Raw genomic sequence first — 16,329 nt, forward strand, 5'->3', positions numbered from 1 at the left:
GTTGTAGTTGGCGGTGGTTTAATGACACTGGGGACGATTATCGAATGCAATCAATGTGCGCCGTGCGGAACCGACACTGCATGTGCCTGCATGTGACGTGCGGCAAACACTTTGTCGCGGAATGCAATTGTGCACCGACGGGTCGGATGTTTATCGCACTCACGATGTCGACATTATCTCACATTATATCCAAGGATGCCGAGGAGTGGATGGGGGGATACGTAGACAAAGAACCCAAGAAAGGTAAAAGCCTCGGTCGGGGTTGTGGTGATTTGCTAAGAGTCGTTAGTGAGTGACAATCGGAAAGCGATTGGAAAGTACTCATCCGTTCTCATGAGATTTAACGTAGATAAATTAGGTAAATTTATTCCTGAATACGCTGTATGCTACCGATAAACGTGGTGTTATTTGGGCTATCAAATTCTTTTCAGTAGAAACACTTTTTTGTAAACTTTATAAAACAAACGATTTTTAACAATTAAAAAAAAATTATTATGAACAGTTTGTTCTCTAATTATGTAATCCACACCATTGGAAATAATGATGCTGTGATTGACATAAACGTTATCGATTGTTGTACAAATAAACGACATTTTGTAAAAACAAAACACAACAAATTAACGTACAACGAGACACTTTTCCTTACTGGCTTAATTTTTCTGGATTAGAATTCGCAAGTTAGTTAGAAAAGTTTTATGTCATGGAAGTGACATTGATTACCCACTTTATACAAACGAAATGTTTTAAAACAAATTTATTTTGGTTGATTTTTTCAGATTTTTTACTCAAGAGTATTTAAAATTTGGGCGATTTGGAAAATGAAAATTAATCCACCATATCCAGATCCATCCTGGATGAATGAATTGGAATTCTTTTTTTCGAATCAAGCTGTACACTAGTTGGTTTTGTTAGCGTAGTATTTTACCTACACAAGAAATTTCTCTTATGTCAATCAATTCAAGTACGTTGGAAAATTTATTAAAAAAACACCTAATTGTTAAATAATTCCCTGAGATAAAAGTAATCATGTTGTTTCTTGCAAATCTACATAACAATGAACCATTTGCTTCTGATGTTAGCAAAAGACCTTTTGATGTCATTTTGTAAGAAAAACCAACAAAACAAAAACATGGAGCAAACGGTGTCTTCACAGCGTATCAATTTTCCACAATCTCTGATCCTTTCGAGCTGCCACCTCGTAGGTGTCGTGAAAAATGACCGTGTGTGTGTGTGGGTGCTGCTCATGAAAATACGTTGCCGGGCGTCGGTGATTGGCATCGTGCAGGAACGGTTTGAACGCATTCTCCATGCACCTTACTTTCCCAGCGGTACGAAAACATCTTTTCGTTTGACATCGACAAAACACACACACACACATACATCGCTTGGAATCGAATGTGCTGTTGAGGTGCGGTTGTGTTTTCCACTTCGCTGGCAGCGCCGATGTTCCCCTCCATGGCCACGAACTCCGGCGGGGTTGCATTTCACCGCAGCGGTATTTGCAATTTCTCACTCAACTTTCGACCCACTGCTAGGGTGGGTGTAGGGTTACGTTCCCTTTGAACCTTCCAGCTTGTGGGTGGTGATTGGGGGGGGAGAAGGCCGGGTACCTGACGGGTGAGAGATAATGATGGAGTGTTTCCTATTGTTGGCAGGTGCGCACCGAAACGTTACACTGCAATTGATGGTGATTTGTTTGCCAAAGAGAGGGAGGGAGGGAAGGGTAGCTGAGGGGTGGATTTTTCCGAGGTGGATACGGATGTGTCACACGTCGAGTGGCACTTCAAACACTCTCCCGCACGCCAGGCGCACATCGATTGCACACATAAACACACAAACACGTTCAAGCTCCCGAGCACACAAAGTGTTGTGTTGTGCGTCCTGTGACTTACCGCACCCGGCCCGTCCGGCTGGAAATCACCTCGAGGATGAAGATTTGCGGTAAACCCCCGTCGTACCCGGGCAGACACTGCACCTCGACCGAGTGCTGCGTTTGATTGTTTATCGAGCAGTTTTTCACCGCCGACGGGAGCCCTGGAGGGACGGTTGAGTTGAGTTGTAATGAGAGCGCAATTTGCCACCCGGTCGAGCCAACTTACCCGCCAGGACGACCTGGAAGAAGCAGGGCCAGTCCTGCGTCCCGACCTCGTTCTGGCCCCAGCAGGTGAGCGTCCCGTAGTCCTGATCGCTCACCGGCATGTAGTTGAGCAGGCTGACCGAGCCGTTCTTCACGAAGCGCTCCTTGCCGATCTTGAGCGTTTCGCCCGAGTTGTTGAACTTCCAGTTGAACTGGCGAGGCGGCGGATCGGCCTGCACCTCGCACGGTATCTGCAACGACTCGCTCCGGAACGCACCGACGATGATGATCCGATCGGTCGCGCACACTGGCGCATCTGCGGGGAGGAAGGATGGTTAGCAGGCACTTGGTTGCATGTTAAGAGCGTTCCGAACATCACTTATTAGATGTTGCCAACACGAAAGCGAAACAGGTGACAATGGAAAGGGATTAAGAAGTTTGCTTCGACACATAATATATTTTATGAATGCTTTAAACATATGGTATGAATTCAGATTTTCTCATTTACCATCATTCAGTTTTGAATTTTTGTAGCAAATTTTGTAAGGTTCCCATTTAAACCCATGAAAGTTGTATCTAGATTACTGTAAGTAGAATTTAAGCATTGCCCTTTGTTTTCCAAAGTTCTGCAATCAATGTCATTGTGCTTAAATAATTATTAATAACCTTGTTTTAACAATTCTTTTCATATATCTGCTTTAACTGAAGGTGGTTAAGAATATTTTCAAACAGCTGTTTGTTTGGTTGTTTCTAGACCCTACAACTGTTTGGGGTTTTGTTTGTTTTTTTTTGCAAAGGAAAAACTTTCAACTTTTAACACGTCCACTGCAAAGTGTTTTTAGCACACTTGTTTGGTACAATTTTTTAAAATAAAATGTATTTATAAGATTTGTTAAATGGGCGGGTTTCGCAGACAAAACGAAGACTTAGCTTCCCAAAGAACTTGTTTTTAATAATACTATAGTTTTTATTTATAGGTCAAATACTATAGTTTATTTATAGGTCAAATACTTTTTAGAACTAGTTGCTGTTGTCACCCACTTTTGGCTGTTTTCAAACTTTGTGCCTTGTAATTTTAGTGTTTGAATGAAAATCAAAATTGAGAACTCATGTATACCTTTTTAAATGCGCTAGGTATTAATGTGGTTCAACTTTTCTTCTCCAATTCAATAGTATTTATCGCAAAGAAAAATACAGATGACGGATGATCGTTTTTAAATTTTAAATCTCTTTGTTAACCGATTTAAAAAGTGATACAGTCGATCGGAACCAATCGGTCAGCAGGAAATTGGGTTGTATAATTTCCTCCTCGCTTGGAGGGGAGGATCGGACTGGATTTGAATGAAGCAAAAAAAAAATGGGAACTTTACAACGGATGGGGTTAACCGCAGAAACCGGCAGCAAGGGGGAGTACACTTACACTTGACCCGCAGCGCGAGCTGATTGCTGACCGTTTCACCTTCGGCGTTGATTGCGCTGCACGAGTAATTTCCGGACGAGTTGCGGGTGACCTTCTGCAGCACCAGGCTCTGATTGGACCGTATCACCCGCGCGGACGCGTTGTGAGTTATCAGGACACCCTGCGGGAAGGCGGAAAGACGAAACGGTTCTGGGTGAGGGCTGAAAGCTTCGGAGCGCCCGGAGAGCGCTTATAAAAGTTTAATATCTCATTCGCCCATCGCTGATTATCCGTTCCGGTGCGGAGACTGGAAGCCATCCGCCGCGTGCCTCCGAATGCGGGTTGGAATTGAAAACATCTTTTACGATCATCGGTTCATGGTTTCCATTTCCACCCTGAGGGGGCGGGAAGAGTGCTGGGAAAAGGTGCTTGGCCGGGCGGACACAACAATACGACTCCCCCGAGGAAGCCGCAGGCCAAGTTCGACGGCGGATGTCTCGGGTCCGAAATCGCGCGCTGCGGATGTAAAAGAATTGACCATAAATAACACTTACGTCGTGCAGCCAGTGTAATTTTCTCCACGGAGGGTTCGCCTGCACGTGACACTCGAAGTAAACATCGTCGCCTTCCTTGATGTCGTCCGCCGATAGCGTGGAGCCGAGCCGCAGCGACACGATCGGAGGGTCTGTGCGAAAACCGGGGGAAGATCGGGTAAGTGAGATAGATGTGAACGGAAATGTGGTTAGTGTGACGCGGCGGGGGCGGCGCGAAAGGCGGAATCAAACCCGCAAGATGGCTGACAAATAGAAAATAAAAATCCTAAAGCCAATCCAAAGCGATCGGGCTCGTGTGTCAGGCGCCTTTTGGAACCGTTTTCTCCAACCATGCCGGAAAATCCTTGCCTCCGTGTGTATGTGTGTGTGTGTACGTGCCCTAGTTGCCAAGGGTTGGTATGCTTGGAAAGTTTCTCCGATGTGACATCTGCCACCCTATCACTCCCCCTTGCTCCCAGCCTCCGGTCCTACCCCAGACCTTTCATTCAGCTTAACAATAGCGAAACGCAAAAGAGATAAATCATTCGGACTAATCTTTTTTGTGCCTCCAAATCGATAAACCAGAATTCCACCGGTTTCGCCTGTTCGAACGGACAAAAAGGTCACACTTTCTGTGGACTTTCGCACTACACACACACACACATAGACGCAGACATTTATCCTTCCCTGCAGCACGGCATGGAAAGCGGTAGCTCCGGCGAACGTTCTTGAGATAATTTCTATCGGCAGCCTTTGGCCCTCGGGCTGCTTCGCTATTAACTGCTATCGGATCGAACCGGGCGGGGGGAGGTAAGTTCTAATAGAGAAAAAGGCATATTTATTGTAGCATTAACTCTGCCGAACCGTTCCTCGTTGGCGGGGCAAGGCGAAAAATTTGTAACTCCATTGTAATCAAGATATTAAGTAGCTTAAAAGGCGGGGCTTTCGCAGGGGAACCGGCCAACTTTGGGGCCATCGTTGGGGTGGCTAAGTCATTCTAGATGAGAAAAGTCTGTGCCGCTGTTGAGTGGCGTCAAACCCTGCCACATTGAAGCCTTCCTCCCGAGATTTCGTTGCATAATAATTTATTTTGAAGAAACTTTTCATTGAGAACCTACATTAAATTTTTGTCAAATAAATCCCAGCAAAACATAACTGAAAAAGGATCAACACAATAAAGACGTGTTATTTATTTTTATTTTTACATCCAGTGTACTTTAAACTGTAATTGCTTTACGTTAAAAATAGAATCCTTTTGCAGTTTGTGCATTTCTGCCAGCTTTAAATCGCTACAAGACCTATCGATTTCCATTTTCATCCGTTCCGTGGGCGAACGGAAAACTCCCATCGGTTGAGTGAACTTTCTCTACCATTCTCCGAACCGATCGATCTGACATTGTCAACCCAGCCCCGCGAACGTGTGGACAACCAGGAACATATTGGACCGAAGTATCTTCCGTAGGTTTTCATCCCATTTCCCATTTCCCAACCGACCGACCGAACCCGGGGTTGGCAGTGAAAAATGTATCCTTTTTAGCCCCGGCGAAAGACCGGCCGGGAACGAGACACCAGTTAGCGGTTAGTAATGCACTTTTCTCCGCACCGAGGGAGGGGACGGGGGTAAGCGGTCGTGTTCGTATCGAGAGTATAAGAACGTCACGTAAGGCCGGTTAGGTTTCGGTCTTTTCTTTTCTCCTCCGCACGAGCAAGATGGAAGGATTTCCACGAGGATGAAAAATTCAGCACTCTGCACTAATATCATAAATAAAATCTTGCATTTAGGTTAATCGATTGGATTTGGTGCTAAGATTCAGGGGAACCGGGGCCACCGAAGTGCAGTCTGGGTGGATTCGGAAACCAGCCGGCACGTTTCGGCATCTTCACGTGGATCGTACGGCTTTCGGGAAAGTATGCTCGAACACCGAAAAGCGGGAAGATAGCAGTTCGTTCTTCGGCTAGTTTACTGCCGTTACTCCCTCCTATCAGTGCCTCGTTCGGTGCCATTTCCGTACGTAAGCGCAATTGTTTCGTGCATCATCTGGTTCGCCCTGCGGTTCGAAGCATGTAATGGAACCCGGGTCTCGAGGCCCGGCTGAATGGAGCGGAAAATCGAATATTTAAAGTGCATCCCAGGGCGTTCTGTGGCTATCGATTCTTACCGGTGTGTGATGCACGGGTGACGATGAGATGCGAGATTAAGGACCGGGACCGGCTCGGTTTTGGTTCAGCACACGGAGTACCGTACACTTTGCCATTTGCAGCGGCTCGTGTGTGTGTGTGTGTGTTGACTAGTTGTTTACGGAGAGTTGCTTATCTGCATCAAAAAACTATTAGGGGGTTGTGCCAACCGACCGGTGAACAAATTTGAGCTCACCGAACCGGTTGGGTGGTGCGGTGCGGTGGGAGGATATACTTGAGAGCTAATACTATTACAAGATTAATGGTGAGGATGCTTTGCACGAGGCCTTGCAGTCGTTTATCGACGCGTGGTAGAGTTTTATGGTGAAACTGTTACATAAGGTGGATTATATGATTAAGAAACTGGTAAAATTATAACTGGTTACGTTAATCATAAGTAATGGTTTTTTCAAGCTCTTTGTTAAGGGTTCACATTATTGTAAGTTTTACTCACAGAAAAGTATCTAGGAAAAGTGTTGTATGGTTTAGAAAGGTGTTCGAAGAAGCTTGTTGTTTAAAGTAAATGAAGGTGGACTTATAAAAGAATACTTTTAATTATTATTTTTTACTAAAAAGAAATTAAATTCACGGAAAAAATCAATTTATTCAGTTTTCAAACTTTATTATCCTAGTTTGTTAAAACACCTAAGTTACGTCTAATCAGCATATGTTGTAGTCGATGAACTGCACTAGATTATACATTTTGCATTAACAAACATGACTCCAAATGAGTTCCAACTCGTTTAAAAATTTTAAAAGAAAAATATGGTTGTTTCAAGCCGATCGTTTAACCAGTAATTTTCTTAAAGCTGTTGTAAAACCGTTGCACATCAAACTGCCTTGCATTAAACATTCTAGTTCAAGTTCATAAGCGGAATGAAACCAAATGTAAGCATACTGAAATAAAGTTGGGAAAAATATGTTTAATCACTTTGAAACTAAACGACCACATAAAGGCCCACATAGTTTCCCAACTACCACCAATTGCTGCGCAGTCACACCGAACGGTACTTTCTCCCGACCAGTAATTGTTCGGAAGTGTCAGCCGTAACCGAAACTGCAACTCAGTTGGTCGATTTTAATCGAAAAAGCTTTGCGCACAAAATTTGAGCAGAAAACTTTTTAATTATCGCATCGAACAGACGGAACGGCCGGCCCCGACCCGCAGGACTCCTTTCCTCCACCGAGACCGAGGACGAAGGATGTTTGACGCCATATTACAACAAACCAGAAACGGAACGGCTTCGGTTTGGAATGCTTGCTCGTTGTGGAGGGATGGTGGTGGTGGTGTTTCAGATAAATTAGTTACCCTACCCCAAGGTCGGGCACGTTCACCAATTCCGGCCGCCTTGGAATCGTCCCCGGGAACCGTGACGCGCGAGGCCTAGGAACGCTCTCCGCGAAATTCTTCCACGAGGTTCACCGGGTTCGGCTGGCGTTTGTGGAACGTTTTGTCTTTTGCGCAATTTGGCGCAAACAGTTTCCGAAAATCTTGGCCACACCATCAACGCGTGGGTTTGGGGAGGGGGGGTGCGGGGGACTGCGGCCCACAATGATAAAGTTTTATCAAACATACCGAATCAAAAACCGCAATTAACTCGACAATAAAAAGCCGAATTGTATTTTCCTTACCCACCATTGGCCCAAGAATTCCGAACGTCCTTGTCTTGGGCGGAAAATTAAGGGACGCCGTCTTGGGCCACGGATGGGGCACCACCACCCGCGTCTCGGTGTTTGCGAGAACCTTCCTTTTCGACGATCGGCGGAAGGTTGGAGTTGATGGAAAACTTGAAAGCGCCCGAATTGCGCGCAGGCCGGCTCTTCTACCGCCAGCCAAAAACCGGAACTACGGCGCGCAAAAGTTCCCACAGGAAGCGCGAACCGCCTGCTACCCCCTCCGTCATTCGGCACGGCACTATAAACGCGAATACTTTTTTACGATTGTTGATTTGAATTTAATTTTAATTAATTTCTTCGCTTCCACGCTTCGATGCGCCGCGGCTACGGAGATCTTTTATGGGATCTCAGGCAATCCCGTCCCCTTCCGGGTATTCCCGCCCGGGCCAACCGGTCCCGCACGGTGGAACGCGACCGACTTCCGGTAAAGCGCAGTGAAGTTTTGAATTTATTCTTCCCGCAGAAATCCAAAGTTCTGTAAACTTGCCCTTGCCCGTGCCCAGCGTGCGCCACAAAGGCCTACCGTTTGTGGGCTGGTTCTGGGCCTTCGAGCTGAGCCCTTCCCGATGGTACATGGTAATGCTACTCACAGACAACTTCAATCTTCCAGGATGTTTCCAGAAACAGTCCGGTGACGTTCGGGTTCTCGGCACGGCACGTTATCAGCTTGCCATCGTCCTCCGTCGTCGGCACGAAGCTTAACTCCGACCGGGTCGTGTTGTTGAGTATTTCCTCCTGCGGGGTAAAGAGAAGCGAAGAAAAATGGCAGACAAATAATACCAAGGAAGGAAAACCATCACGAACGAGAAAGGACATAGACAGTGTGGAGGGTAATTTTATTGGAAGGAACCATTTTGCCACACACACACATTCATACTCATACACATACATAGCAGCGAGTGGAACGAGAATCGAGGGAACCACTCCGGATCGCAATCCCATCGTTTGACGGCAACTAAATGGAATGAAACACGAGGCACTTTTGAATATTAGAAATTGAAAATTGAGAGCCACTCGTGACCGGCGCTTGGGATAGTGCGGGGGGTTTGGGGCCAAGAAGTGGAGTCGTTTGATGTTAAACTTGATCCATAATGGCTGGTAAGTAGTCGGGCTCGTTATCGAAATGCAACGATTGAGACGCACGTAAACGGACAGTTTGTGGAGTTCCTCTTCCGTGGAGGTTAAAGTTCAAATAGGTTGCGTCGGCTTAAAGAATGAAAATAAAGTTAGTTAAATGTAAACAAAAATACTTCCAAGTCAATGGAGTTGTTAGTAAAGTTATTGAGTAATATATTTTAAATGATTTTGAAAAAACATATTGGCTTTCGTTGAATTATCTTAATCAAACACAATAAAGAAAAGTAAATGTGTACTTTCCGCATAATTGCACTCTACAAGGTAAGCACAACATTTCCATACATAGTTAATTCGATTTAATGATCGTAGGCGAAAAAAAAACACGGTTGGGAAAAGTTTCCCGATGTGTACCAAAGGGTGTGATAGGGGTGAAACAAATTATCACCTTTATCAAACGTCTCATTACATCGGGGCCTCATTATGATACGTGCACTGTTTCTTTTTTTTTTGCGGATGTATTCCGATGATCAAAAGCTTAAACTGCAATTTAAACGATAATCTTCTCGGTTCGTTGCCTTTTCACTCATTACAATTAAATGGTTAAAAACAGTGACACCGGAAAAGCAGGCTGAGATAACGTGATTACAGTTTTTTTTTATCAGATAAGAGGATAAAATCCGATTACGGCTTCGGGGCTGTTCGTTGTTGCAGAATGAGTCTGTTTTATTCATGTGACTTTTTCTTTCGTTTTTACTCAATTTGAATGGTCAATACATTACTACCACTACTATTTAGGTAGAAGGTTGATTTAGCTGTTTTGTAACTCTTGCTTCTAGTTGTTATTGTTTGTTAAGTTAGTATATCAGATGTAAAAAGCTACATTAGAACTATTTTGGATGCCTTGGATTTTTTTTTTCAATTTTACATATTTTGTTTGATTAAGGTCCTTGTTGTTTTATCATACCCAAAATTTCGTGGTGATGTTATATTTTCAGGACATTTAAATAATATTTAGAAAGTATCTAGAACATGTACCCACACATTGCAGAATTTGCTCGCCAATGTTGAGTTCTGCTTTGCCTTGAAACAAAACGTAAAAATCACACAAAACCTCTGAAATGCACTGCAAACGTTTGCACCGTAAATTGTGTCTTTGTCTACGCTGTGTCCCATTTCACGGTGATTATTTATTTACCATTCGACGAGCGATTATTTTCCCCCGCTTCGAAAAGAACAGTGAAGCAGCGGCTCCCGTCCGAATTGCAAATCAATTTGAATATTTAATTCGAAGCTTAAACTCTCGAGCTTTTCCGAGACTATCTGCGTTTTGCTGCGGTTCATTGCTCGGGCATTAGATCGGGCAGGAAAAGTGTTTGCATTCGTTTATCAAATCGTCTCGATAAGATTACTTTGTATTTATCCTCCGTTTTGCGCTGGTTTATTTTCAGTTCATCAATGGGGACTGAAATATTTTTTGTTTTCGTTTCTAGTTTTAAGAGTGCTTTCGTTCTAAATTGAAATTGGAAACACAATCGTTCAAGATGTGTCTAGTGTATTTTTTTACGCCGCTGCCATTCTCACACACTTTTGTTCTTCTCGCAAACTATGGTGGCCCTCGGAGTGAGCCTCGGAGAGGCAAGAACATTCGCGGGGAAAAAATCATTCCCGGCTGTGAATCACTTGAGGGCGAGCGACAAAAGGGGCGGAGGGGTGTGGGGGCTACGTTTGAAAAAAGGGCTTCACTAATTGAATGTCCGTTTAGTATTAATTGCTGCCCTGGGCCAGCTGGTGCGCTATTTCGCTAAGTGCAGTGTCGTGTTTGCGCTCGAGCTGCCCCTCGTGCGCCGATGTTAAATGTTTGAACACTTTTCCAAATTCTATTCCACGTCAAGAACGTACGCAAGCGAGCGATTGAGTGGCGCTCGGGCTTAGTTGTCCTACGCAAGCCGATGATAAAGTAATCAACCCGTAGTGCAGCCGAAGCGGCAGAGATATCGTATGCGCTTGGGTTGAATGATTGATGCTCGGTGGACAACGACGAACGCCGGGGGAAAATCGTGGGGATGAAGTTGGGAAAATTTCACACACTTCAAGCACATAAAAATGTAACTTTTAAGGTAGGTCATGCCGACGTAGCCTACCCCAAAAAAGACAAATATTTAAACAATTCGAGTAGCTTGCACTGTAAGTAGTGGCACACAGACATGTTAGGCTTTAAATAAATAAAACTGGAACGTTCCCGAGCGTTCCGTTGATTGACATTCTGAAACGTTTCAAAACATGCAACTGACATGCAACATAAACTGTACGTATCCCTTGCGCCGTGTCAATTAAAAAGCTTTTGCTTTCAACGGCTATGACTTTGGGCCAACACGAGCAAATCATGCCCAGAGTGTGTGACTTTGATGCAATAAACAAACAAAAGGGGGGGAAAACACAGCTTCTAGAGAATTTAAATTGCGTTTGCCGAATGGTTGTTTTGCCTTTCATCGCTCAGCCCACGATCGATGGGAATGACATCGAGAGTAATAAAACTGCCAATAAAACTTCAAATGAAAAACTAACACGATCAGTGTCTCCGGTGTTATCGCATTTTCTCGATCCCCCTTTCCTCATGCGCTCCGTTTTCCGCCGGGTTGCTTTCCGAACGGCAAAGCTAGCCCGAGCCAAACTCGGACCGATAAAGAATTGATGAAGTTTCGTCTTTTGTTTGCCTGGGAAAACTCTCGGACTGCCTGTGCGATGGTCTTGAATTTGATTTTGCCAAAGTGGTACTGTCCTGATAAGACGGTAGAATGTTCAGCCCAAAACGAAGTCAACACCAGCACATCGGTTGTGGTAGTTGTCATTCCCGGTGCCCGATGTTTGTGATACAATGTCGTACACTTTGATACGGGGAGCGTTAGAAAAACTGGCAGCATGGGGAGTGAAAATGACGAGCCTTTGCATAGTTTTGCGCATACCGAAAGGTGCATTTTTCCAATCGACCTTTAAACAGAAGGTGCATGCAGTTTACTTTCGGGATGCTTTAAAATGCCGCTCACGAAAGACAATCGATGCACTCACCGTGCATGTTGCATACCCATGTGCAGTATTCACAGACAAAGCAAAGTTTTGCCATAGTCAAACACCTCGTAGCGAAGCACCATAAAGTCCTGCTTTCCTCGAGGGAGTCGGGTGGGATCGTCCCCCCGAGGGAGGAGAAGAATGATTCCTTATTTATAGGTGCATATACTTGCTTCCCGCAAGCACACGCCAGACTCGTTCATTCCGAGTGCCCGTAGTGCCAGGAATTGGCAATGGTTTACGTCGTACATTCTGGGGCTTAGGCTCCGGTACGGAAATTCTATGCGGTGCTCTCTGGTCCATTTTCATAAATTCAATAAAACATTCCCCCTTCGCTCCGGTGCGGGTATTGTTTTTCTTTTCCTGCTGTCTTTGGCTTGCGTCTGGAACTCACATTTCACCGCATCCCGGGTGGACCGGCCAGGTTAGGGTAATGAATGGCGCTTGCGAAAGAAAAGGCTTGCTCAGGCTTGCACCACCGACTGTCCTGGTTTTCCTCCAGCGCTCCTGCTATTGACGGCGAATTGGACGAGTTTTCCCACCGTTGCCCCATAACTTACCCGTCCTCACCTGGTTTTCCACGGGGAAAATAAAGGGCATTTTTTTATGTCCACTCACCTTCGCACGGCGTAATTGTCGCTTTCCTTTGTACCAGGTTATAATCGCATTTGGCCTCGAACCGACGCTTTCGCAGGAGATTTCGTACCGCCGATCGGCTACTAATGGCGTCTGCGGGTTCATTATCTTCACACTCAATGGTTTCACTGCAGCGGCCGGACCCGGGGGGACGTTCGGTTGCGACGGCGGTGGGGTGGTGGGGTTGAAATATGAAATGAGAGAAAAAGATGGTTGGGCAATAGATGAAAGCAAAACGGAGACGGCAACCAAACGTCCAGTATTAACCTGTAAATGTGCCCGATTCCGAGAGCGACCGAGCGGGAAAAACGACTCCGGAGAAGGAAAATAACGAACCTGAAGGCGAACGGGGCCCGTGCCTTGAGGTTTCCAATCAAACCGTAATATTTGCTTGTCCTGTGTCCACTGGGACAATGGCCAAGGAAGCTGCGGAAGGATATACCATTTCCAGAAACCGTGACGAAGCAAAGTGATTGGTCGGGGAAAAGTATACAGCGGTAGGGAAGCAAGAGATATGGGCGGAAAATTTAGGTTCAATGAGACATGATATTTAGCGAAAAGGAATTGTATCTGTGACATGATTATTTTTATGCATCAAAGAAACAAGAGCGCGCGATCCGTGAATGAACGATATTGCTGAGGCATTCGAGATAATGGATATGTGTGTTTTCTAATACTGGGAAAAAAAGATTTGGTTTTCCTAAAGGTAAAATTTCTTTTAGTATATGGTTTTGCATTGGTCGAGGAAAGTTTCAATAGGAAAAACAACACCTGAAAAGAGGTGAAAACTGAGAAACACTCTTTCAAATGCAAAGGTAAAAGGAAAAGAAACCCGAAGCCTACAATTTCGGCGAACGACCAAACTCCGGAGGCAACCGTTCACTTTCCGGGGAAGAGGAAAAAAAAAAACTCCAGTGAATTATTATTTTCATCATTTTATCGATAACTCTTTCATCTTCCCTCCGCGGCCCCAGGGCGAGGACACTCGGTTACGCAAAACCGTTTTTCGCTTTCCGTTCGGAATCGGTCGATTTTCCGTTTTTTTGCCTCCATTTTCCACCCGGCCTTTCCACTCCCTAACGACTAACAACTCGAGAAGAGCTTCGCCGGATTGTCATTTGAGGATGTAAATTCGATGCTTTTCGTGCCCGGCTCGACGCTATCCGGTCTGGTCTGTTTTCTTTTATCTGCCGCAAATCCGTCATTTGGTGCGCCCTACATTCAAAGGAAGGTTCGGTTTTTCTTCGTAATTTTTTTTTTCTCGCTTTGGTTTGGTTTACCAGAATTGCCCATCCACCATGGGGCCTTATTGCGCAAGATGGATTGAAAAAGAACACCAGTCCCCGATGGAAGGGAGGGAATGGGATTTATTTCCCCGAACTCAAGCCCTCAAGAGTTCTGCTTTCAGTCCTTTCCGAATCAAATTGAACTCGACCGGTAGCACACTGTCCAGGTATTATCATTATTGTTTTTAGGTTTTCCTTGTGCAGTTGTCGGTTCTTTCTGGTTTAAGGGTCTCTTTTCGTGGAATCTAGCGTTTGATCGAGATATGGTTTCCCGAGCGATTGCTTGTTTCTCGTTAGAAACAAACCGTTTCGTATATCATTTCGTTTTTTGAATATACAATGTTAAATAAAGGGCAGTGCACGCTTATTTCTATCTTTCAAATGACTATGAGAGCATGAAACTTACATTCAACGTTAAATTTCACCAGTAAATAACATGTTTTACCTCTAAAGTACTTGACAAGTGCTACTAATTTTAAAGCTCCACAAAGGAATTGATCGATCGATCAGCTCGTTAGCAGCTTTAAATTTGGCAGGCATTCGTATGAAACACATTTATCACGCAATAAAAACCCCAAAAATAAATGCCACCGCGGAAACTTCCCAAGACAATGTTCCATACAGTGAGAAAATTTCCTGCGGATTCATTGTCGCCAGAAATGGCTCACTCCCAGGAGGATTGTGCGCTTGGCGTGGAGTAGTCGTCGAATAGAAAAAAAAAGGAAACGTTGCCACAAATCAATGGCTAGCAACGTGAAGAAGAATTTTAGAAAACCTTGCGGTGGTTTGGTGCCAGTGCCGAAGGGAGGGAGAAATACGATGACGTGCTCAATTTTGCAGCGCAGCAAACGTCTCGGTGGGCCCGCGGGGTCCGATGTTGCCGGTGGTGGACCGGTCGGCAAAGTAATGAGATTTTAATGAAATGAGAATTCGACAATCAGATGGATTCATCCCGTGGGGACTACCGGGTACCGGAAATCATAATCCCGGGGGAAAATCTTTTGCCCATTAGTTGGCACTTCTTCGTTGGATTGGGTCGGGATCGTCGGGGGGATCGTCTGGAAAATGTTTAAAATGGCGACAATGATTTGCAATGAGGCCGCGGTCGACCAAGAGAGAAAGCGGGGGAAGGGGGTGAGAGAGAGAGGAAAAAAGCAATCCGAGCTGGGGAAGGATACTTACGGTGTAAATCCAGCACGAAGCTGCTTTCCTTCGGCTCCACCAGCAGCGTGTTCGTTGCCTGGCAGGTGAAGATGGAATTCAGGTCGGAGCGCTGGATCGCCGGCCAGAGCAGCCGGTTTTCGATGACGTCGCCCGAGTTGTGCTCGTACTGCTCGTCCACCAGGATCCCGTTGATGAGCCACTTGACCGACGGCTGGGGGCGGCCTGTGGAGAAGTGAAACGGATTGGAGAGAGGGAACTGTTTAGTCCGTCGCTTTAGACAAACCGCTGAAGCTTCTATGGAGGGAGGAGGGTTTAGGGACTGGGGGTGTGTTTGTTTGCAGCGCAAGCGGAGATAGAGGGTAATTGGAGCATACTGCATATTAAACGATTCCCTCGAGTAGCATAATTTAGATGCAGTTCGATGGTAGATAGAGGATTTATGCATTTTTCTCATTTTTCCATTTCTCGTAAGCAGGTTTCGGGAGGGTTATATGGTGAGGCAGAGGTGGCGAACGAGAAGGGTGGATGCTTTGGTATGTATTTCGGTCTGGTTATAGCGGGATTCTTGGAGCTCCGAGGGGGTTATGCGATTGTTATGAAATATTTTACTGCAAATGAGGGCAGGCAAAATTGCATCGGCCTCGAAATACATATTTGATATGTTCAATATGAGGATTCTGTTTTCGATAATAAATATTGATGATGGTGACTGGATGAACAGTTTTCAACCGCTTGAAATAAGCAAAATCATAAGGTGCGGTTGAAAAGGAATGGGGAATGCATTCCATTATTAATTATTTAGTTCAAAATTTAGGTGGTGAAATATCACAAAAGATGCGTTTGCTTCATTAAATTTGCGTGGAATGTTTAGTCACAAAATGTTATAAATATTTAAATGAATTTTGTTTGCACTGAAGAGGCGAATAACAGATTTTAAAACTTTCATAGAATCCCATCAAACAGCTAACATACACAATAGTTCTGAAAATGACTGATTCTAATAGACTTCTAAACTGTATCCTGTAAAAAAGTTACTCTGCGTCGGACGTTGGTCGTTCCATCCTTCAAACGGTTCCATCGGCCAACGACAATGTTTGGAACGGAAGGATGGAACAAAAGCCGCCGTGCAGTTAGACACTTCCGCCCATCGGACTCATGCCGCCCCCCAAAAGCCTATTAAACAATCTATCGACTTTTTTGCTGTCCTGACATGGCGTACGCTCCACCCTTTCCGGT

General features: G+C 45.0%; 1 protein-coding gene across 1 annotated transcript in view; it reads right to left on the reverse strand.

Moving 5' to 3' along the window:
- LOC131262322 (CD166 antigen-like) overlaps positions 1–16,329 on the reverse strand; it is a 147,808-nt gene that overhangs the window by 9,861 nt on the left and 121,618 nt on the right. Inside the window, exons 6-12 of the mRNA XM_058264299.1 lie at positions 15,112–15,315; positions 12,626–12,771; positions 8,455–8,599; positions 4,031–4,161; positions 3,498–3,657; positions 2,100–2,393; positions 1,893–2,034 (exon numbers count right to left, since the gene is read on the reverse strand). Coding sequence (XP_058120282.1) covers positions 1,893–2,034; positions 2,100–2,393; positions 3,498–3,657; positions 4,031–4,161; positions 8,455–8,599; positions 12,626–12,771; positions 15,112–15,315 — 1,222 coding nt within the window. The remainder of the gene's footprint in view (positions 1–1,892; positions 2,035–2,099; positions 2,394–3,497; positions 3,658–4,030; positions 4,162–8,454; positions 8,600–12,625; positions 12,772–15,111; positions 15,316–16,329) is intronic.

Source organism: Anopheles coustani, chromosome 2, assembly GCF_943734705.1.
Source record: "Anopheles coustani chromosome 2, idAnoCousDA_361_x.2, whole genome shotgun sequence".
NCBI lineage: Eukaryota > Metazoa > Arthropoda > Insecta > Diptera > Culicidae > Anopheles > Anopheles coustani.